This window comes from Mustelus asterias, chromosome 13 (genome assembly GCF_964213995.1).
Source record: "Mustelus asterias chromosome 13, sMusAst1.hap1.1, whole genome shotgun sequence".
NCBI classification, from domain to species: Eukaryota; Metazoa; Chordata; class Chondrichthyes; order Carcharhiniformes; family Triakidae; genus Mustelus; species Mustelus asterias.
The window spans coordinates 63,028,043-63,051,167 of NC_135813.1; the positions used below are offsets into that span (position 1 = coordinate 63,028,043).

At 43.0% G+C, this 23,125-nt stretch overlaps 1 protein-coding gene and 1 non-coding gene across 2 annotated transcripts in view; one reads left to right on the forward strand and one right to left on the reverse strand.

Annotated features, from left to right (window-relative positions):
- Nucleotides 1-1,709: 1,709 nt before the first annotated feature.
- LOC144503257 (U2 spliceosomal RNA) lies at nucleotides 1,710-1,907 on the reverse strand. Its single transcript, XR_013499470.1, has one exon. It is a non-coding gene; the product is annotated as a U2 spliceosomal RNA (small nuclear RNA).
- A 13,969-nt stretch (nucleotides 1,908-15,876) lies between these two features.
- Nucleotides 15,877-23,125, forward strand: part of LOC144502700 (transcobalamin-2-like) — a 48,763-nt gene continuing 41,514 nt past the window's right edge. Inside the window, exons 1-2 of the mRNA XM_078226915.1 lie at nucleotides 15,877-15,985; nucleotides 19,423-19,501. Of these exons, the coding sequence (XP_078083041.1) occupies nucleotides 19,444-19,501 (58 nt within the window). The 5' untranslated portion in view covers nucleotides 15,877-15,985; nucleotides 19,423-19,443. The remainder of the gene's footprint in view (nucleotides 15,986-19,422; nucleotides 19,502-23,125) is intronic.

The following is a 23,125-nucleotide window of genomic DNA, read 5'->3' on the forward strand; positions in this document are numbered from 1 at the left end:
ACCTACCTCTAACATCTGTCCTATATCTCTCACCCCTCAATTTAAAGCTATGTCCCCTCGTGCTAGCCAACACCATCCAAGGAAAAAGGCTCTCACTATCCACCCTATCTAATCCTCTGATCATCTTGTATGCCTCTATTAAGTCAACTCTTAACCTCCTTCTCTCTAATAAAAACAACCTCAAGCCCCTCAGCCTTTCCTCATACGATTTTCCCACCATACCAGGCAACATCCTGGTAAATCTCCTCTGCACCCTTTCCAACACTTCCACATCTTTCCTATAATACGGCGACCAGAACTGTACGCAATACTCCAAATGCGGCCGCACCAGAGTTTTGTACAGTTGCAGCATGACTTCCTGGCTCCGAAACTCAATCCCTCTACCAATAAAAGCAAACACACCGTATGCCTTCTTAACAACCCTATCAACCTGGGTGCCAACTTTCAGGGATCTATGCACATGGACACCCAGATCCCTCTGTTCATCCACACTACCAAGTATCTTACCATTAGCCCAGTACTCTGTATTCCTGTTACTCCTTCCAAAGTGAATCACCTCACACTTTTCCGCATTAAACTCCATTTGCCACCTCTCAGCCCAGCTCTGCAGCTTATCTATGTCCCTCTGTAACCTGCCACTTCCCTCCGCACTGTCTACAACTGTATAGATTGGGTGGATTCTCAGAGGCTTTTTCCCAGGGCTGAAATGGCTGCTACGAAAGGACACAGGTTTAAGGTGCTGGGGAGTAGGTACAGAGGAGATGTCAGGGGTAAGTTTTCCTCTCAGAGGGTGGTGAGTGCGTGGAATCGGCTGCCGTCAGTGGTGGTGGAGGCAAACTCGATAGGGTCTTTTAAGAGACTTCTGGATGAGTACATGGGACTTAATAGGATTGAGGGTTATAGGTAAGCCTATATATAGGCCTAGGTAGGTAGGGACATGACCGGCGCAACCTGTGGGCCAAAGGGCCTGTTTGTGCTGTAGTTTTTCTATGTTCTATGTTCTAAAGTCAGAAATATGGGTTCTGACCCCAAATGGAAGATTTGGGCCACTAAAATCACAGCTTTGCACACCGGGACACATCCCACTGGGCATGCGGAGTATGAGTGAAAGCTTCTGCATTCGAAGGTCATATGTCAGATGAGTACATGTCTAAATAAAATAAACAAGATGACACATTGAGCAGGGAGATCAATCTATGCGAAGATTTTCCTATCATTGAACTAGATCTCTTCAGAATTAATTGCAGCAACACATCAATGACATCTGAAAGTAATTTAAATTTAAACCCCTCAATCAATTGGCTATCAACACTCTCTGTATTCACTCTGTTAAAGGGTACATGAGTACATGACAGGTGGTTACCTAAAATGCTACCTGGTAATTGATTGTCATTGACTTGAAATTTTGGTAGGAAAATTGACATAGTTATGGAATCCAATCCCCAGGGAACAGAAATTTTTAAGGAATCCCAAGTTTAAAAATATGGAAATTATTTTATTCAGACACTACATCAGTGGTTAATGAGAACTTTCTCGTACAGTGCCATTAATTGGCACTTGCTATCCCCATATCTTTTTTTTGTACTTTTCCAATTCAATCAAATCAAATCCAATTCAGAGTCTCAACAAGTTGAGACATTTCTGATCCAGGCTGACAGGACAGGGTGAGCGACCAAATCACCCTGTCCTGGGCCTGATCTACATGAGCCAAGCTGATTGGAGAAGGGAAAGTAATACCTCCTCCAAGACTTGAGCTCATTTGCATCTTCGCCAAAAGACCGAGATGCCGCTTTAAAAAATTGCTTCATATGAAACATATGAAGCTTCAGTGTAACCTAATGACCTCAACCAAGTGCAGCATCCAATCCATACTACACTTGATCTTAGCCAAAAGGCCGAGAAGCGAACATTGAAAGTCATCATAGGTAGAGGCAGTACCTGCACTAATGAGCACACACCTGGAGAGATAATTATGCATAATTCCTACTCTCCTTTATCATCATCCTTCTTATCATCTTGAAAGTCCAAAAGATTGCGGGCTAAATTCTTGCACAAATTATACTCCTACATACCTCAACAGTAACGACATCTCTTACTGAACAACTTGCATTTATATAGCACCTTTACTGTAGTAAATCACCCCAAGATACTTTACAGGAGTCAGTAAACAAAACTTAACACCGAGCCACATAAGGATATATTCGGACTGAAGATCAAAACCTTCGTCAAAAAGATAGATTTTAAGAAATGCCTTTAAAGACGGAGGTAGAGAGGTGGGGATGGAATTCCAGAGCTTAGGGTCTAGGCAGCTGAATGTAAACCACTGCACTATACCATTGACAGCTGCACAAAGTGGGGCCCGCAAACCTTTTCCAGGAAGTCTGCGGACTGGACCAAAATCCACCCCTCTCACGATGCTACACAACCAGCTCCCACTGGCACGGCATGTTTTCTCATAAGTGCAAGCAAAAAGGTGTTGTTTATATGCAAGATTTATGTTGCAACATACAACTGAGAGCAATTTTCGACACTTGTGGGGCTGAAAACAGAAAGAGGAACTAGCTGAATATGGAGCCTAACACAAGGCTGGAGTTCTCCAACTTTAAACCAGACATTACCTCCTTGGTGTCTTAACAAAAGCAGCACTATTCTCTTGCTTAATTCTGATGAGTTTTTAAAAGTTTATTTATTAGTCACAAGTAGGCTTACATTAACACTGCAATGAAGTTACTGTGAAAATCCCCTAGCCGCCACACTCCGGCCCCTGGTCGGGAACACTGAGGGAGAATTTAGCATGACCAATGCACCTAACCAGCAGGTCTTTCGGATTGTGGGAGGAAACTGGAGCATCCGGAGGAAACCCACGCAGACACGGGGAGAACGTGCAGACTCTGCACAGACAGTGACCCAAGCCGGGAATCGAACCTGTGTCCCTAGCACTGTGAGGCAGCAATGCTAACCACTGTGCCATCGTGCAGCAAATGAAAATAAGTCAGATAGGAGAGAGACGTGATTTTTGGGTCTTCTGTTCCACCTAGACGTCTCTGCCTTTCCACCATTAAGATGCTCTTTAAAGCCTATTTCTTTGACCAAATGTTTGCTCAGTATTGTATCTTAGAGTCATAGAGGTCTACAGCACAGAAAAGGCCTGTCAGCTCATCGCATCAGTGCCAGTCAGAAACAGCCACCTTAACTATTCTAATCCCATTTTCGAATGCTTGGTCCATAGTCTTGCATGCCTTAGCACACCTAAATACTTCTTCAATGTAATGACGGTCTCTGCCTTCACCACCCCTTCAGGCAATGAGTCCCAGACTCCCACCACCCTCTGGGTGAAAATGTTTTTCTTCTCATGCCTTCTAAACCTCCTGCCCTTATCGTAAATCTATGTCCAATCATCATTGATCTCTCCACCAAGGGAAAATGTTTATTCTTGTCTATCTCTACCCATCATAATTTTATACATCTCAATCATACCCCATCTCGGTCTCCTCTGCTTCAAGGAAAACAACCCCAGTCTATGAATACTTTGCATCGGTATTCACGAAGGAGAGGGGCGTGTTAACCGGGAGTGTCTCGGAGGGAGGTGTTGACCCGTTAGATAAAATCTCCATTACAAGAGAGGAAGTGTTAGGTTTTTTAGGGAACATTAAAACTGACAAAGCCTCAGGGCCTGATGGCATCTATCCTCGACTGCTCAGGGAGACGAGCGATGAAATTGCTGGGCCTCTGACGGAAATCTTTTTCGCTTCTTTGGACACGGGTGAGGTCCCTGAGGATTGGAGGATAGCGAATGTGGTCCCGTTGTTTAAGAAGGGTAGCAGGGATAACCCAGGAAATTATAGGCCGGTGAGCTTGACGTCCGTGGTAGGGAAGTTGTTGGAGAGGATTCTTAGAGACAGGATGTATGTGCATTTAGAACGGAACAATCTCATTAGTGACAGACAGCATGGTTTTGTAAGAGGGAGATCGTGCCTTACAAATTTGGTGGAGTTTTTTGAGGAAGTGACAAAAACGGTTGATGAAGGAAGGGCCGTGGATGTCGTCTATATGGATTTCAGTAAGGCATTTGACAAAGTCCCACATGGCAGGTTGGTTAAGAAGGTTAAGGCTCATGGGATACAAGGGGAAGTGGCTAGATGGGTGGAGAACTGGCTTGGCCATAGGAGACAGAGGGTAGTGGTCGAAGGGTCTTTTTCCAGCTGGAGATCTGTGACCAGTGGTGTTCTGCAGGGCTCTGTACTGGGACCTCTGCTATTTGTGATATATATAAATGATTTGGAAGAAGGTGTAACTGGTGTAATCAGCAAGTTTGTGGATGGCACGAAGATGGCTGGAATTGCGGATAGCGAAGAGCATTGTCGGGCAATACAGCAGGATATAGATAGGCTGGAAAATTGGGCGGAGAGGTGGCAGATGGAGTTTAATCCGGATAAATGCGAAGTGATGCATTTTGGAAGAAATAATGTAGGGAGGAGTTATACAATAAATGGCAGAGTCATCAGGAGTATAGAAACACAGAGGGACCTAGGTGTGCAAGTCCACAAATCCTTGAAGGTGGCAACACAGGTGGAGAAGGTGGTGAAGAAGGCATATGGTATGCTTGCCTTTATAGGACGGGGTATAGAGTATAAAAGCTGGAGTCTGATGATGCAGCTGTATAGAATGCTGGTTAGGCCACATTTGGAGTACTGCGTCCAGTTCTGGTCGCCGCACTACCAGAAGGACGTGGAGGCATTGGAGAGAGTGCAGAGAAGGTTTACCAGGATGTTGCCTGGTATGGAGGGTCTTAGCTATGAGGAGAGATTGGGCAGACTGGGGTTGTTCTCCTTGGAAAGACGGAGAATGAGGGGAGATCTAATAGAGGTATACAAGATTATGAAGGGTATAGATAGGGTGAACAGTGGGAAGCTTTTTCCCAGGTCGGAGGTGACGATCACGAGGGGTCACGGGCTCAAGCTGAGAGGGGCGAAGTATAACTCAGACATCAGAGGGACGCTTTTTACACAGAGGGTGGTGGGGGCCTGGAATGCGCTGCCAAGTAAGGTGGTGGAGGCAGGCACGCTGACATCGTTTAAGACTTACCTGGATAGTCACATGAGCAGCCTGGGAATGGAGGGATACAAACGATTGGTCTAGTTGGACCAAGGAGTGGCACAGGCTTGGAGGGCCGAAGGGCCTGTTTCCTGTGCTGTACTGTTCTTTGTTCTTTGTTATCCAAATTGTGTCAAATGTTGTCTGAAAGCGTTCTCCTCCAAGAACTATTGTATTAATGTACTGATTTGCTTGTGCTTCTGGATAGCTTTCTATTTTAAAAAGAACAAATTAGCAATTTTTAGCCTTAAGTATAAGATCTGTCAGTGTGATTTTCCATCAGTTGGAGAGATCAGGAATTGTGGTATCCCATACTAACTGTAGTGCAGATTCTAAATTGTTTAACAATTAGCTGTTTTGCTCAAAAGCTGCCATTCGCGCCTCCAGAATCAAACCTTAATGTGTTAGAAGCACGCAGTTGTCTATTGGTACTGAGTTTTGCTTGAGCATGAATAGAAAGCATTAGAAGGTAACTTCAATCATATTAGCTTGAATTAAAATTTCAACAGACTTTAGCAGGGAGGCAACAAAATCCCTGGTGTACATCTAAAGGACGACAAGTATGTTACTACGGCCAAATAAAGTTCCCACACAGTTCCAACAGAGGGCAGCAAGGGGATTAACACTGCTAAACTTTTATGCTAAATAAAAGTTTTCATATTGAATACTATTATACATACGTTCATCTCGATTTAAACAGGAAAAAAAAACTCAGGCACTTTTCTGGATCTAACTTTAAGTACTACAGAATTATATTTTTTAAAATCCCAAGTGTGTAACTGACCTCCTCGAGGATTCACTTCTTCTCTGCTATATTCAGTTAATTCAACAAGATCAATATTTAGATTCTCTCAGATACAGTGTTTCTACAAATCCCAATTAATGCTTTGAAACATTACAGGATCTCTAACAATCCCATATACTTTCCTCCACATCCTTCTTCCGTTTAAACTTCTACACAGGATGAAGACCCAAAATAGACAGAAAGCAAGATTTGATTTTGAATTCAGTGCCAACATAGTTCCCTACTTCTTCTTGCTGTCGATTTGCTTTAGCCTCATTAACAAGAGTAACAGGAGCTTCATTGACATGATTCAGATGAGAGGAAAGGTTGATGTGTTTTGGAAGTGGTGATTCTTTTTCTTTGAAACATTCTGCTTGTGTCCAACTTGGTTTGAAGCGCTGATGACTTTTCAGCTGGCCAAATATCAAAGGGGCAGTAGAGTATGATCTGACAGGAGATAAAAATTATAAACCTAATCAACTAACACTGAACTGAACGTGAAGGGAAAATCACTAAAACAAAACGTTTAATTCAAAAGCAAAAATCCAAGAATGCTGGAAATTTAATATATTAGTCAAAATTTAGCTCAAGCTGAAAAAAACAGGGACAATGACCCATTATCTGTCAGAAAAAGGCAGCTGGCAAACCAGGATAAATCTTGGGCTATGGGATCAGCAGGACAGAGTAGTAAGGTCTTGAGTAAAGATATACATTAAACTACAACAAGTGCCATTCATGATGAAGTAACTCAACTAAATTTTGAAACAACCATGTAAAAAGGGTATAGGCATGCCTGAATTAACCAGTCATCGGGATGTTCATGTGAGAATCACGAAGGAAATGTGGACACAAAAAATATAGAAGCAGGAGTAGTCCATTCGGCCCTTCGAGCCTGCTCTGCCATTCATTTTGATCATGGCTGATCATCGAATTCAATATCCTGATCCCCCTTCCCCCTATAATCCCTTGATTCCTTTAGCAAGAACTATACCTAATTTCTTCTTGAAAATACAAATACTGTACAACATCTAGCTCTGTCACTGTGATCAATAAAGATAGATGGGTCCTAATCCAGTGCAAAGAAGATGTCTAAAAAAGATCAGAACAATTATTGTTGAATTCAATGTTCAGCCTAGAAGGCTGAAAAGTGCTGAGTCAAAAGAGGTTTTGCTCCCTGAGCTTGCACCTTGAGCTTCATTGGAACACTGTAGCAGGCCAAGGACAAAGATCAGAATGGGAACAAGATAGAAATGTGAAATGTCAACAGGAAGCTCAGGGACTTACTTACGGACTAAATGAAATGTTCCACATTTCAGTCTGCATTTGTTCCACTTGCACCTGGTCTCATTAATATTGATGTGGAGATGTCGGCGTTGGACTGGGGTAAACACAGTAAGAAGTTTCACAACACCAGGTTAAAGTCCAACAGGTTTATTTGGTAGCAAAAGCCACTAGCTTTCGGAGTGCTCGCTGCTCCTTCGTCAGGTGAGTGGGATTTCAATTCACAAACAGGGCATATAAAGACACAAACTCAGTTTACAAAATAATGGTTGGAATGCGAGTCTTTACAGGTAATCAAATCTTAAAGGTACAGACAATGTGAGTGGAGAGAGGGTTAAGCACAGGTTAAAGAGATGTGTATTGTCTCCAGGGACAGTTAGTGAGACTTTGCAAGCCCAGGCAAGTCGTGGGGGTTGCAGATAGTGTGACGTGTATGTACCGTGTACCGTGCAAGACGTGCCGGATCATCAACACGGATGCCATCATCTCACGTGAGAACACCATCCACCAGGTACACGCTACATACACTTGCAACTCGGCCAACATTGTCTACCTGATACACTGCAGGAAAGGATGTCCTGAGGCGTGGTACATTGGGAAGACCATGCAGACGGTACGACAACGGATGAATGAACACCGCTTGACAATCACCAGGCAAGAGTGTTCTCTTCCTGTTGGGGAACACTTCAGCGGTCACGGGCATTCGGCCTCTGATCTTCGGGTAAGCGTTCTCCAAGGCGGCCTTCACGACACACGACAGCGCAGAGTCGCAGAGCAGAGACTGATAGACAAGTTCCGCACACATGAGGACGGCCTCAACCGGGATCTTAGGTTCATGTCACACTATCTGTAACCCCCACGACTTGCCTGGGCTTGCAAAATCTCACTAACTGCCCTGTCTGGAGACAATACACATCTCTTTTAACCTGTGCTTAACCCTCTCTCCACTCGCACTGTCTGTACCTTTAAGACTTGATTACCTGTAAAGACTCGCATTCCAACCATTATTTTGTAAATTGAGTTTGTGTATTTATATGCCCTGTTTGTGAACTGAAATCCCACTCACCTGACGAAGGAGCAGCGAGCACTCTGAAAGCTAGTGGCTTTTGCTACCAAATAAACCTGTTGGACTTTAACCTGGTGTTGTGAGACTTCTTACTCATTAATATTGAGCAGACTATGTTGTAAGCAACAAATATACTAAATGGAAAGAAGTACATCACTTTCACTTGCAAGACGTGTTTGGGGCCATGGATGGTGAGAAGGGATGATGTAAAGAGCAGGTGTTGTATCCTCTGTGCTTGCATGGAAGGATGGCACAAGAAAGGGAGAGGTGTTGAGAGTGACTGAGAAGTGGAGCAGGATGTTGCAGAGAGAATGGTCCCCTCAGAATGCTCAAAGCAGGGGGCAGGGCAACCAAGAGTCTTCTGCATGCTGACTGGTCTAACAATCTTTCCGAATGAGATTAATTTTTACATCGCATTATGCACGCCCATCATCAAGCCATTGATATTGTTCATCTACAATTAAGCGCTCAGCGAGTGATCAGTTCATATAGTTCATCCATGTTAATGAATTCTGCTGAATTAATCAACTTCTAAGCTCACTTTTTCTAACTAGCAAGTAACTCCCTGGTGATCCTATTGTTCATTTGTGACAAGCAGTTGTCCCCTGCTATTAAGTTTTCTGTATTATCCAGTAGTTATTTATACACTCTCCAACTCCATGTCATAATTTTCTGTTATTTTATGCATTACTTTGGAGGGAAGGGGGATTCTTATCCTAGCTTCTTATAACTAGGTATTATCTCATGTGTTACATTTATTCCGCTAACAAATTAATGGGCGAGGTCTTCTGGATGTTCATGCCGGCTGGATCTTCAGATTCTGCTGACGGCGCACCCCAGCCATGGGTTTCACATAATGGATCTGTTATAACTTTGCTTTGTGTGAGGAGTGTGGGTGCAGAGGCAGGATGTTTAGAAGCCCACCTTGGTTCCCTAATACAGCAATCCAGCATCATTTAAAGCCCTGCTCAACATGAACAATCTCAGAAAATGGTGAATTTTGCCACTGATACTCGGCAAAAACTTCAAGGGAAAAAAGTTGTAATCCTTTAAGTGTCGATTAGGTTTGTCAACAAAAAGAAACACATTGGAGACGTAATCTATGAGTATATCCTTGTAAAGGTTTTCATAGTTCTTGGATCAATAAGACCACCTGCTGAGTGAAACATTTGAAATCCAGCCAAGCATTCATAATGGAACCCACAGAACAGATTCCATTTCAAAGCAGACTGCCTCTCAATTAAGAAGGGAGAGCAGGTGCAAAGATTTTTTTCTACCTTCAAAAACATGGTAGTGGAAGACACTTATTTTTACATTTTTAATATATTATGGTACTTTCTCATTGGAAAAGTTGAAAAATGCATTTGAAAACAAGTACACAATACTGGTCAATGGAAGAGTCAACTTACCTATACAGGACAAATCCTTGAACTTGTGTCCTCTCATGATGAACTGGATATACCAGTGATAAGGAAGGACTGTAGAAAAAGGGATAATCAGCCATGGATATCTAAGGAAATAAAGGAGGGTATCAAATTGAAAGAAAACACATACAAAATGGCAAAGCTTGGTGGGAAACCAGAGGATTGGGAAATCTTTGAAGGTCAACAGAAAGCCACAAAAAAAAGCTATAAAGAAAGTAAGATGGATTATGAAAGTAAACTAGCTCAGAATATAAAGACAGATAACAAAAGTTTCTACAAATATATAAAATGAAAAAGAGTGGCTAAAGTGGCTAGAGGATCAGAAGGGGGATGTAATATCTGGAAATGAGGAAATGGCTGAGGCATTGAACAGGTATTTTGTGTTGGGCTTCACAATGGAAGACACAAATAACATGCCAAAAATTGATGACAAGAAGGCTATGGCAGGTGAGGACCTAGAAACTATCTTTATCCCAAAAGAAGTAGTGTTGGGCAAGCTAGTGGGGCTAAAGGTAGACAAGTCTTCTGACCCTGATGGAATGCATCCCAGGGTACTAAAAGAGATGGCGGGGGAAATAGCAAATGCACTGGTGGTAATTTATCAAAATTCACTGGACTCTGGGATGGTTCCTGCAGATTGGAAAACAGCAAATGTGACACCACTGTTTAAAAAAGGAGGTAGACAAAAGGTGGGTAACTATAGGCCGGTTAGCTTAACTTCTATAGCAGGGAAAATGCTTGAATCTATCAAGGAAGAAATAGCAAGACATCTGGATATAAATTGTCCCATTGGGAAGATGCAGCATGGGTCATGAAGGGCAGGTCATGTTTGACTAATTTGGTGGAATTCTTTGAGAACATTACATATGCAGTGGACAATGGGGAACCTGTGGATGTGGTGTATCTGGATTTGCAGAAGGCATTTGACAAGGTGCCGCACCAAAGACTGCTGCATAAGATAAAGGTGCATGGTGTTACAGGTAATATATTAGCATGGATAGAGGATTGGTTAACTAACAGAAAGCAAAGAGTGGGGGTAAATGGGTGTTTTTCTGGTTGGCGATCAGTGACTAGTGGTGTGCCTCAGGGATCAGTGTTGGGACTGCAATTGTTTACGATTTACATAGATGGGGAGTTGGGGACCAAGTATAGTGTGTCAAAATTTGCAGATGACACTAAGATGAGTGGCAGAGTAAAGTGTGCAAAGGACGCTGAAAGTCTGCAAAGGGATCTAGATAGTGAGTGGGCAAGGGTCTTGCAGATGGAGAACAATGTTGGTAAATGTGAGGTCATTGATTTTGGTAGGAATAACAGCAAAATGGACTATTATTTAAATGGTAAAAAATTGCAGCATGCTGCTGTGCAGAGGGACCTGGGGGTCTTTGTGCATGAATCACAAAAGGTTGGTTTGCAGGTGCAGCAGGTAATTAAGAAAGCAAATGGAATTTTGTCCTTCATTGCTAGAGGGATGGAGTTTAAAAACAGCAAGGTTATGTTGCAGCTGCATAAGATGTGGTGACGCCACATTTGGACTACTGTGCACAGTTTTGGTCTCCTTACTTGAGAAAGGATATACTGGCACTGGAGGGGGTATAGAGGAGAGTCACTAGGTTGATTCCGGAGTTGAGAGGGTTGGCTTATGAGGAGACACTGAGTAGACTGGGGCAGTACTCATTGGAATTCAGAAGAATGAGGGGAGATCTTATAGAAACATAAGATTATGAAGGGAATAGATAAGATAGAAGCAGGGAAGTTGTTTCCACTGGCAGGTGAAACTAGAACTAGGGGGCATGGCCTCAAAATAAGGGGGAACAGATTTAGGGCTGAGTTGAGGAGGAATTTCTTCACCCAAAGGGTTGTGAATCTGTGGAATTCCCTGCCTAGTGAAGCAGTTGTGGCTACTTCATTGAATGTTTTTAAGGCAAGGATAGATAAATTTTTGAACAGTAAAAGAATTAAGAGTTATGGTGAGCGGGCAGGTAAGTGGAGCTGAGTCCATGAAAAGATCAGCCATGATCGTATTGAATGGCGGAGCAGGCTCAAGGGGCCAGATGGCCGACTCCTGCTCCCAGTTCTTATGTTCTTATGTTCAACTAAGGGGAATAACTGCTCTCAATTCACCCTGTCCATTCCCCTCATAATCTTGTACACCTCGATCAGATTGCCCCTCAATCTGCTCCAATGAAGACAACCCAAGTCTATTCAACCTCTCTTCATAACTTAAGTGTTCTATACCTGACAACATCCTGGTGAATCTCCTCTGCACCTTCACCAGTGCAATCACATTCCTTCCTATAATATGGTGAACAGAACTGCACACAGTACTGTAACCGTGGCCTTACCAAAGTTATATAAAATTCCTTGTGGCTTCCTTGCTTTTGTACTCTATGTTGCATGTGCCTTTTTCACCACTCCACTAACGTGCCCTTCTGCCTTCAGGGATCTATGGAGAAACATGCCAAAGTCCCTTTGTTCTTCAGAGGTTCTTAGTGTCATGCTGTTCATTGAATACTTCCTTGTCAAATTACTCCTTCCAAAGTGTATCACCTCACACTTTTCAGGGTCAAATTCCATCTGCCACTTACCTGCCCATTTGACCATCCCGTCCATATCTTCCTGTAACCCAGGACACTCAGCCTCATTGTTAACCACCCAATGCCATCTGCAAACTTACTAATCCTACCCCCCACATAGTCATCTATTTCATTTATATAAATGATGAATAATAGGGGAACCAACACACTTCCCTGTGGTACGCCACTGGACACTAGCTTCCAGTCACTAAAACAATCTTCGGTCATCACCATATAGACTACATCAACTGCACTACCCCCATCTACACATCTGGTCACCTCCTCAACAAATCCAATCAAATTTGTTAGGGATAACCTCTCTCTGACAAAGCTTTGCTGACTATTCCTGATCAAACCTTGCCTCTCCAACTGGAGATAGATTCTCTCCTTCAGAATTTTCTCCAATGGTTTCCCGACCACTGACGTGAGACTCGCTGGTCTGTAGTTTCCTGGCTTATCACTACAACCCTTCTTAAATAGCAGAACCATATTAGCTGTTCTCCAATTCTCTGGCACCTCCCCCATGGCCAGCGAGGAATCAAAAGTTTGGGTCAGAGCCCCTGCAATCTCTTCCCTTGCCTCCCACAGCAGCCTGCGATACAATTCATCTGGACTTGGAGATCTATTCACTTTTAAACCTGCCAACACCTTGTCACTCCTTATGTTAATTTGCTCAAGAATATTGCAGTCTCTCTCCCTGAATTCCATACCTTCATCCTTGTAGCAGGGGATACAGAAACCCCTGCTTTTTGAAGATTATTAAAACAATGTCATTTAGTTTTAAAATAGGGATCACAGTATGCCTAATTTATACCAAAGGTATCACAATGTGCCTCACATATATTATACAAAGGTATTGTTTGTACAAGTGCACATATAATCATTTTTGAACAAGTATAATAGATTTAAACTGTATTTTTGGATTTTGTGAGCTTTGGCCCACAAGCAATTTACCCCTAGATATAATGGGAAATAAGCTAAACTAGACAGACCACTTTCTTTTAGAACAATGAAGCACAGCGCGTATACCCTATTATCACTGGCAGGCCAGGCAGCTACAAGCTACCAAGGTTTTTGAGATGAATAGAAGGATTCAGCTTCTAGCTACAATGGATAGATGTATCCAGCTTTCACTGAAAAGGAGACAGAAAACAGACAGGAGAGGTGACTCCCTTCCAATTTCCAGGACTGCAGGTGTTGGGAGCGATCCTTGAATCTACCAGATTTGCGTATGTAAGGTTACTAGGCAATGGGGAGGGAAGAACTTCTGGGTTCGGTTGACCAATGAATTCCTAATTCTGCTAGAAGGTAGAATGCTATTGGATAAAGGTAAATAAGGTGCATTAATGTAATTGGACCATCCAGCTTGGATGACAGGTTGGGTGGGAGGACCAAATCTTTGAAATGTATATCAGTTGTGCTTATGTGATGTAACGTCAGAGAGAAGATGGAATCTTCTGGCTATCTCTCTCCCAGTATGTGTTGGTTAAATAAAGAACTGTCTTTTTTTGTGTTAGCTGAATGCAAGATCCCTCAGAGGGAAGCCCTGTGAAATCCCCTTACAATCCTCATTCCCTTGGGTGAAGGCAGATGTGAAGTATTCATTTAACATTCTACCGATGTCCTCTGGCTCCACCCAGATTGCCCCTTCACCCTAATGGGTCCTACTCTTTCCCTGGTTATCCTCTTCCCATTGATACACTTATAGGATATCTTGGATTTTCCCTACTTTTACCAGCTCAAGCTTTCTCATATCCCCTCTTTGCTCTCTTAATTACCTTCCTAAGCTCCACCCTGCACTTTCTATACTCCACTAATGCGCCTGCTGATTTGTACCCCTTGTACCCCCCTAAAAGCCTCTCTTTTTTCCCTTCTGCCCGTGTTCTGTGAGTGGTAGCGATCACAGGTGTTGAAGGAGCCTTGGTAAGTTGTTGCAGTGCAACTTGTAGACGGGACACATTGCTGCATCGGTGGTAGAGGGATTAAATGTTTAAGGTAATGAATGGGGTGCCAATCAAGTGGGCTGCTTTGTCCTGAACCGTGTTAAGCTTCTTGAGTGTTATCATAGATTCCCTACAGTGCAGAAGGAAGCCATTTAGCCCATCGAGTCTGCACCGACAAAAATCCTACCCATCCCCGTAACCACACATATTTACTCTGTTAATCTCTCCGACACTAAGGGGCAATCCACCTAACCTTGGGAGGAAACCTGAGTACCCAGAGGAAACTCACACAGACACAGAGAGAACATGAAATCTCCACACAGTCACCCGAGGCCAGAATTGAACCTGGGTCCCTGGCTCTGTGAGGCAGCAGTGCTAAACACTGCGCCACCGTGCTGCCCTGGGTAATTACCTGATTCGGCCTTCATGTGCCTACAGACCCACAGCACTATTGTTGAATCTTAACTGTTGTCAACGACAATAAGGATGGGCAACAAATGCAAACCTTGCCAGCAACGCCCACATCCCATGACTGAATAATAAAACACATTATAAGTGGCGCACACTGTGTTCAAAGTAGTGATGATGTGGAGATGCCGGCGTTGGACTGGGGTAAACACAGTAAGAAGTCTCACAACACCAGGTTAAAGTCCAACAGGTTTATTTGGTAGCAAAAGCCACACAAGCTTTCGGAGCGCTGCCCCTTCGTCAGGTAAGTGGGAATTCTATTCACAAACAGGGCATATAAAGACACAAACTCAATTTACAAAATAATGATAGGAATGCGAGTCTTTACAGGTAATCAAGTCTGAAAGGTACAGACAATGTGAGTGGAGAGAGCATTAAGTACAGGTTAAAGAGATGTGTATTGTCTCCAGACAGGGCAGTTAGTGAGATTTTGCAAGTCCAGGCAAGTCGTGGGGGTTACAGATAGTGTGACATGAACCCAATATCCCGGTTGAGGCCAACCTCGTGTGCGGAACTTGGCTATCAGTCTCTGCTCAGCAACTCTGTGCTGTCGTGTGTCGTGAAGGCTGCCTTGGAGAACGCTTACTCAAAGATCAGAGGCCGAATGCCCGTGACCACTGAAGTGTTCCCCAACAGGAAGAGAACACTCTTGCCTGGTGATTGTCGAGCGGTGTTCATTCATCCGTCGTCGTAGTGTCTGCACGGTCTCCCCAATGTACCATGCCTCGGGACATCCTTTCCTGCAGCGTATCAGGTAGACAACGTTGGCCGAGTTGCAAGGGTATGTACCGTGTACCTGGTGGATGGTGTTCTCACGTGGTGTTCCGCACACATGAGGACAGCCTCAACTGGGATCTTGGGTTCATGTCACACTATCTGTAACCCCCACGACTTGCCTGGACTTGCAAAATCTCACTGTCCTGTCTGGAGACAATACACATCTCTTTAACCTGTGCTTAAAGCTCTCTCCACTCACATTGTCTGTACCTTTCAGACTTGATTACCTATAAAGACTCGCATTCCAATCATTATTTTGTAAATTGAGTTTGTGTCAAAATAGTGCACATGGATATATGTTATAAATTAATATTGCAGGGTTGCAAATCTACTTAGCTCCGTGTACTTTAAGCTCATTGACACAAACTCTCCAGGTCAGTGTGGCAAGCGGGATCACTGTTACGGAATCAAAAGCAAAGTCCCATCCTCCACTTGTTGAGGGAGGTCGGTTGGAATCAGCTGAGCGCTCACATGATACCGATTCGGAGACCGAAAGGCGCCATTTCTCACACTTCCTCATAGTGTTACAGTACAGAAAGAGGTCATCCAGCCCATGGTGCCTTGACTGCTGGCTGGTAGGGTATTGTTTTTCATTTTTGTTTTCAGGTATAGTGTACGGTGCTGTGTTCGTTCTCGTTGCTGGACGATTCTTCCCGTTGACAAGCAGCTCTGGGCAGCCGGGAATCAGGGCTGTTTTCTGGCTTCCTGTCTCTTCAGTCCGGGCTCGGATCGCTTTGGGCTGGTTGCAGGCTCATTTGTGAATTGGATATCTTTATAGACCCAGGATCATCACGCAGAAATCTGTCACACCAACATAGGTTGTGTAGCAATTGTAAACTATATCTTTACCACGTTGTTCATATCAGCTCTTTAACTTGTTTCTCCAGCCCTCAGAGTTAAAGAGCAAGATCTTCCCTCCTGGCTGTAGTCTCGCAGAGACAGTCCCAGAGTGTGGAGGTTTAACATCAACAACAGGAGCAAGAGTTGAAGTTTAAATTCTTGGGCCGAGGAATTTGGCTTGTATTTTAATTCGAGTGTCACACATATACATCCCTTTTTTTAAAGTGAGAAAGGCCATCTGGAGAACAACTTGTCTGACAATAGAAAATTCTCCTGTTGATCCCAGGATGGACCCAAGAGCAATTAACCTGCAGGATATTTTCATCCATAAATTTTGACTAAAAGGGCAGGTGAGAGTTCCACACAATTATTACCTGGCAAGAAAATGCTGCCTTTAGTGTCCTTGTAAACTACCATATCCTCCAAATTATAAGTAGTCTGACTGTAGAGTTGTTGGTAAGAGGTTTGTCTTTTGATATGAGGCTGAGTAATTTGGGTTTATATCCTCTGATGTTTAGAAGACTGAAAGGTGATCCCAGTGAAATATTCAAGATTATGAAGAGGTTTGACAGAGTGGAGACTGAGGTGTCGTTTCCCCTGGCTGGACAAGGGGCACCATTTTGTGATAAAGGGCTGAACATATGCTGGTGACTGCTCCAGTTACTGAAGCTGTCTCTGAAATACTCCAGCATGGACTGCGTGGGCTGAATGGCCTCCTCCTGTGTCATAATGACTATAGCTGAGATGAGAGATCTTTTTAGTCAAAGGGTTGTGAACTTTTGGAATTCTCTACCCTAGGGGATTGTGGATAATCTGAAATAGACAATTTTTTTGTGTCTTGGGGAATTGAGGAATAGTGGGAGTAGGTATAGAGTGGAGTTGAAGCCCAAGATCAGCCATGAGCATATTCAATGGCTCAACTTCTCTGCTGGTCTTCTCCTGCTCCTGTTTCTTTTGTTAACTCTACTTGAAATGATGTGGGTGTTTCTGTGGTATAAATTGCAAGTATCCTGCAGGTCCTGTTCAGGGGTTCAGTCTGTGCTGTCCTCTTACTATGTACAGTTGAGGGGATGGGGAGAACTGGTGTGGAAAGGGACATGCACAGAGTGGGTACCCAATCATAGCACATCAAAGGCAGTGGTTGAGTGAGGTGTGAATATCACTCATTTTGCACCATCACCCAAAGTGCATATTAGCACCTCCTACTCCATATGCCTGTAAGAGGAAAAAATAATCATGAATTAGTATTGCTATCAATTTTCCAAAATGATTTGGATCTCAGGGTCTTGATGTTGTGCTCCTTTGTCACACTTAAGGTCTTCACAAACCGGTTCAAGTGTGTTTCATGCAGTAACCACAAAGAAGCAGGAAGTAAGCACTGCACTGTTACCAAACTCAAGCCCTGGTGATCATGTGTTGTTGCCAGATTGTTGTATTTTTGCTTAAGCAAGAAGCCAGAGTTCAATCAGTGATAAACAGTGAGATTGGATGACTAAAGGTGGGAAAGTGAATTTTGGCTGTTAACTGAAAGGATTTAGTTAATGTGAGGTTATTGAATATTTATCTATTATGGTTTTAGTGTTTTGAGTGCATATAATTATATAAATCTGTTAACTCAGTTGGCTGGATGGCTGGTTTGTGATGTAGAGCGACACCAACAGTTTGGGTTCAGTTCTCATACTGGCTAAGGTTATTCATGCTGGCTTCTTCTTCCCGCCTTCTCAACCTTGCCCTTTGTATGAGGTGTAGTGATCCTCAGGTTAAATCATAGAATCCATACTGTGCAGAAGAAGGCCGTTTGGCCCATCGAGCCTGCACTGACAACAATCCCACCCAGACCCTAAGCCCGTAACCCCACATGCTAGTCCCGCTGACACTAAGGGGCAATTTTGCATGGCCAATCAACCAAACCTACACATTTTTAGAGTCTGGGAAGAAACCGGAGTACCCGGAGGAAACCCACACAGGCCCGGGGAGAATGTGCAAACTCTGCACAGACAGTGACCCAAGGCCAGAATTGAACCTGGTTCCCTGGCTCTGTGAGGCAGCAGTGCTAACCACTGTGCCACTGTGTCACCCCTATAAAATCCATCACATTTCTATTTTTAATTCATTTGTGGGACATGAGCGTCGCTGGCCAGCATTTATTGCCCATCCCTAGTTGCCCTTGTTCAGAGGGCAGTTGAGAGTCAACCACATTGCGGTGGCTCTGGAGTCACAAGTAGGCTAAACCAGATAAGAACAGCAGATTTCCTTCCCTAAAGAACATTAGTGAACCAGATGGATTCACAATCGACAATGGTTTCAAGGTCACCTGGAGATTCTTCCAGATTTTTTTGATTGAATTTAAATTGCCACCCAGTCAGTGCTCTCTCTCAAGGCGGAGAGCAGCCTATGGTCATCTGGGACTATGGTTTTGACAAAGGGTCATCTGGACTCGAAATGTCAGCTCTTAACTTTCCTTACAGATGCTGCCAGTGAGATTTTCCAGTGTTTTCTCTTTTGGGACTATGGCATCTTTATCTTTACCCTTTACCTTTTACCTTAATTTAAAATTAATATTCAGAATTTAATGGGAATTATTGACCATCCTTTATCGTTCGTTTTGCCCTTGGGGATTTTTTTTTTTGCTTCAGAATTTTAGATCACACTAATAGGTCTGTCCCAATTCCTCCTGCTTTTGCAAGCATTGTAACTATGCTAGTCGTCCAGGTAAGCTTTCAGTAATGTACCCAGAATAATGAATGGAATTGCTTTTCAGTTGATTGCATAATTCCAATAAATGAAAGCAATTTTACAACCTTCCTCTGTCTTCAATTTAAATTATTATGAATCTTCTTCAAGACCTAATTATTCTGGTGCTGTTCTCTGAATACTCTCCAATGTTTAATCTATTTCGGTTTGAAGCAAGGATGCCTAAAACTAAGCATCCAATTTTAAATGTTGCCTCATCAGTAAACTACATCAAGATAGAATAGCTTATTTTGACCTGCAATAAAATCCTCTTGAGATGGTTTCTGGTGAATAATCAGCCTTGTCAATGACAGTTCCCTGATGACTAGATATTTTAAGTGAATGGTCAATAATAGTCCCTGTATCTTTTTCTTTCCTCGTTTATCAATGGAAAAGCCATCCATCTTTAAATAATTTCTCTTTGTGTTTTATGAAACAGGTTGTTTTCCTGAAGAACAATATGCAGCCCAGAAAGTTGCTGTTAATATCCTGCGTGCAGATTCTCCTCCTTGCATTAAGTAAGTATGGTAGGAAGAATACAAAAACAGTATACTTTTGAAATGAAGAGAGGTTGCGGAACTCAGTGGTACAGAGCAATCTGGATTTCCTGGTACACAAATCACCAAAGGTGCAGCAAGTGATTAGGAAGGCAAATGGATTGTTGCTGTTTATTGCAAGAAGAATGGAATATAAAAGTAGGGAAGTTTGACTGCACCTGTACAGGGCCTTGGTGAGACCACAGCCTGAGTATTGTGTACAGTTTTGGTCTCCTTATTTGAGAGAGGATATTCTTGCATTAGAAGAGGCTCAGAGAATATTCACTTGACTCAATCCTGGGATGAAGAAAGGTTGGAACAGGTTGGGCCTTTACCCATTGGAGTTTAGAAGAATAAGAAGTGATCTGACTGAAACAAAATAAGATTTTAAGCAGATTTGATAAAGTGGATACTGGTAAGATACTTCCTTTTGTGAGGGAGACCAAAACTAGGGGACACAGTTTAGAAAATAAGAGGCTTCCCTTTTAAGATGGAAATTAGGAGAATTTTCTTCTCTACATGGATATTTAGTAAGTGAAATTCTCTTCTCCGGAAGACACCGGAGGCTGAGCCATTAAAGGCTGAGTATGATAGGTTTTTGAAATGATGTGGTGATGCCGGCGTTGAAAGACAGGGGTGAAGGGTTGGGGGGGACAGACAGGAAAGCGGAGTTGAGACCACAATCAAATCAGCCATGATCTTATCGAATGGCGGAGCATGCTCAAAGGGCAGAAGGATCATATCTTCCTACGTTACTATAATTAGAATCTTTTCATGGCCAGTCTCTGAGTTTTGACCTTGTGTAACAATCCTTGTTGGCTGTTTTACTCAGTAGGCTTAGTAGACACTGGACGGAATGTAAATTACATTGGACGGAGTGTAAAATCAAGGTGCAGTAACTTGAAGCATTTTCTGTATCCTGGCTCTGGTAGTGCTATATAGGAGAGGTTGCATCATCAATGCTGAGTTTAGGAGGTAGGAGGGGAGAATTCTCACCATCAGTGCCCTTGTTACAGAAGGATATATATACTATAGCTCTCTAATTGGACCTGGGAGGCCTGTCCTTCTGATCAGGCACTGACTCCATTGACATATGAATTTAATTTCAATATAGGAGCTGCCTCTTTTCAAACTGAGCAGCAGATTTTCAGTTTTCTGACACTTGCTCCAGAGCACGTGGCTGCTGCACATCGTTTTATTAAAGATCACAATGGCCCCTTTCACAGAACGGTGTCTCCAAGTGAATCCTCCTTTCAAACAGTTGTAACTAACATGACCGTTCTCGACTGCAATTCATTGCTGACCACCCACGTAATCCAAGAAGGGTCACTGAGCCACAAAACGTTTCTACAATTATTCAGTCTGACTGTTGATCAGTGTGAGTACGAGAGAATACAGATGGTTCAGCGTGAAATCCTGGAGATCGCCAGTGTAAATGTAAGCCTCAATAGTTTCAATCTTTTCACTTGTTTCTGAAGATGTAATCTGCCTCATCCCTCAGACACTTGTTTCACGGAAAGGTCTTGCTTTGCCCCAGTATTTTCCACTCTGATGTCTGTTCCAATTAGGATCCATTCTGCACCCTGACAGCTTCTTAGCTTTTCGGTGTGAGGGCTTGAATCACGTCATTGGGCTGTTCAGTTGTAGGGGACTGTATAAGAGATGATATATTGACAGATCAATGTTCATACACAGGCTGCTCTTTCTATCTCTCCACCTCTTCCCTCTCCCTCTTTCACCCTCCCTCTCTCTTGTTTTCTCCCACCTCACTGTCCCCCCTCTTGTCCTGCTCCCCCAAATCCATTCCACTGCTCCAATCCACTCCTATCCCTGTAAATCCTCCTCCTGCTCTCCACCTCCTCTGCGAGGGAGGGGAGTTAAGGATGTGATGAAACACTGAGGTTGAGATTGGAAATAAAAAGTTTGTTGGAAAGTTTGGAAAATCAGAATATTTATTTCAGTGTTCTAGCTGATCTTATGTATATGAATTGCCACTCTTTGAAAGTATCTGTCTCCCACCTCTCTCAGTACTAAAGGGAAATAAGAGAGACTTCTAAGTGATATTTCATGTTATAAAGAGATTTCTTTTTAAAAGGAATAATAATCAACTTGTCAGATGTTTGCTGACAAGGGGAGGGGTGGAGGGGAAAGGTTTCAATTGTGCTGCAACCTTGAGTTTTGACCGAAGGCTATTATAAATATGCTGACTCCAGCAACATTCACTTTCTGCTGAGCTTGACATACAACTCCTCAGGCCAGGAAAGCAAACTGCATAAAAGTGTCTGAGACTAACAGAATTTTCTGGGTATTCTTCAACACAGTGTATTGTGTAGTAATAAATGGGGACTATTTATGTATGCGACTGGGAGATTACGCATTGTATATTTTGAGTGTTTAGTCCACATTTGCTTGGGTTTGCTATAAATCCCTCCATGATCTTGTATCCTCCCTGTCACAGCCTTCTGTGATCATCGGCCTGTTGTGCAGCCCTGGCTTTTGACATTCACCATCAGCTGCATAGGCCTCGATGTGGAATTCCATCCCTAAACACTCTGCCCTCTATCTTTCACCCCTCCATCAAAATATGCCTTATAATCCACTTTTTTGACTGAATCTTTCAGACACCTGCCCTGATAAGATCTTATGTGGCTTGGTGTGACATTCCATTTTGATAATGTTTCTGTGAAACCACTTGGAATTTTTAATTCTGTTTACGGGGTTCTAAAAATGCAAGATTGTTGTGGGATTTCACTTGGAATACACAACAGTAGTTGCAATTATATAGCGCTTATTAATGTCCAAAAGACATTCTTGCACACTTCAGAGACTAAAGTGAAAATGCGTACTGATCCAGAGGCAGGAAAGGTTGACAAAGGGAACAAAATGTTTGGCTAACGAGGTGAGGGTTATAGAGGTCTTTAAAAGAGTCATGGAGTTTTACACCACAGAAAGAGGCCCTTCAGCCCATCATGTCTATGCTGGCCATCAAACACCTACTTATTCTAATCCCGTTTTCCAGCACTTGGTCCATAGCCTTGTGTGTTATGGGGAGGGAATTTGGGAGAAAGAAACCTAACCTGTTGGTCGTTCAGTTTCTAATGATGGACTGGATGGAAAAGAGGATGTACAAGATTCTGGAGTCATGGGAATGGAAGATTCAGAATGGTGATTGTAGGGCTGGAGGAAGTTGCAGAAATGGGGAGGAGTGTGGCCAGGGAAGGACTTTAAGCATGAAGTTGCAAATTTTAAATTTGAAGTGTTGGAGACTAGGATTCAATGTAGTTAGAGAGGATACGGGTGAGATGTATTTAGTACTGGATAAGATCTAAGTTTTGGATGTGCTGATGTTTTATGAAGCATGGGAAACTCGTCAAAAGACCATTCAAGTAATCAAGTCTGAAGGAATCAACAAGCATTCCATGGCAAATAGGTAGAGCTAGGCAATGTTGCAGTGGGGGAAGTAGGCTGGCTTTATAATGCAGAGGGTATGAGGTCAGAAACTCATTTTGAGCCCAAACAGAATGTCCAAATTGTGAACACCTTGTTCAGTCTATAGGAGTGGAGAGGGTGGAGCCAATGGCAGCTTAAAGAGTTTGTCACAGGAGT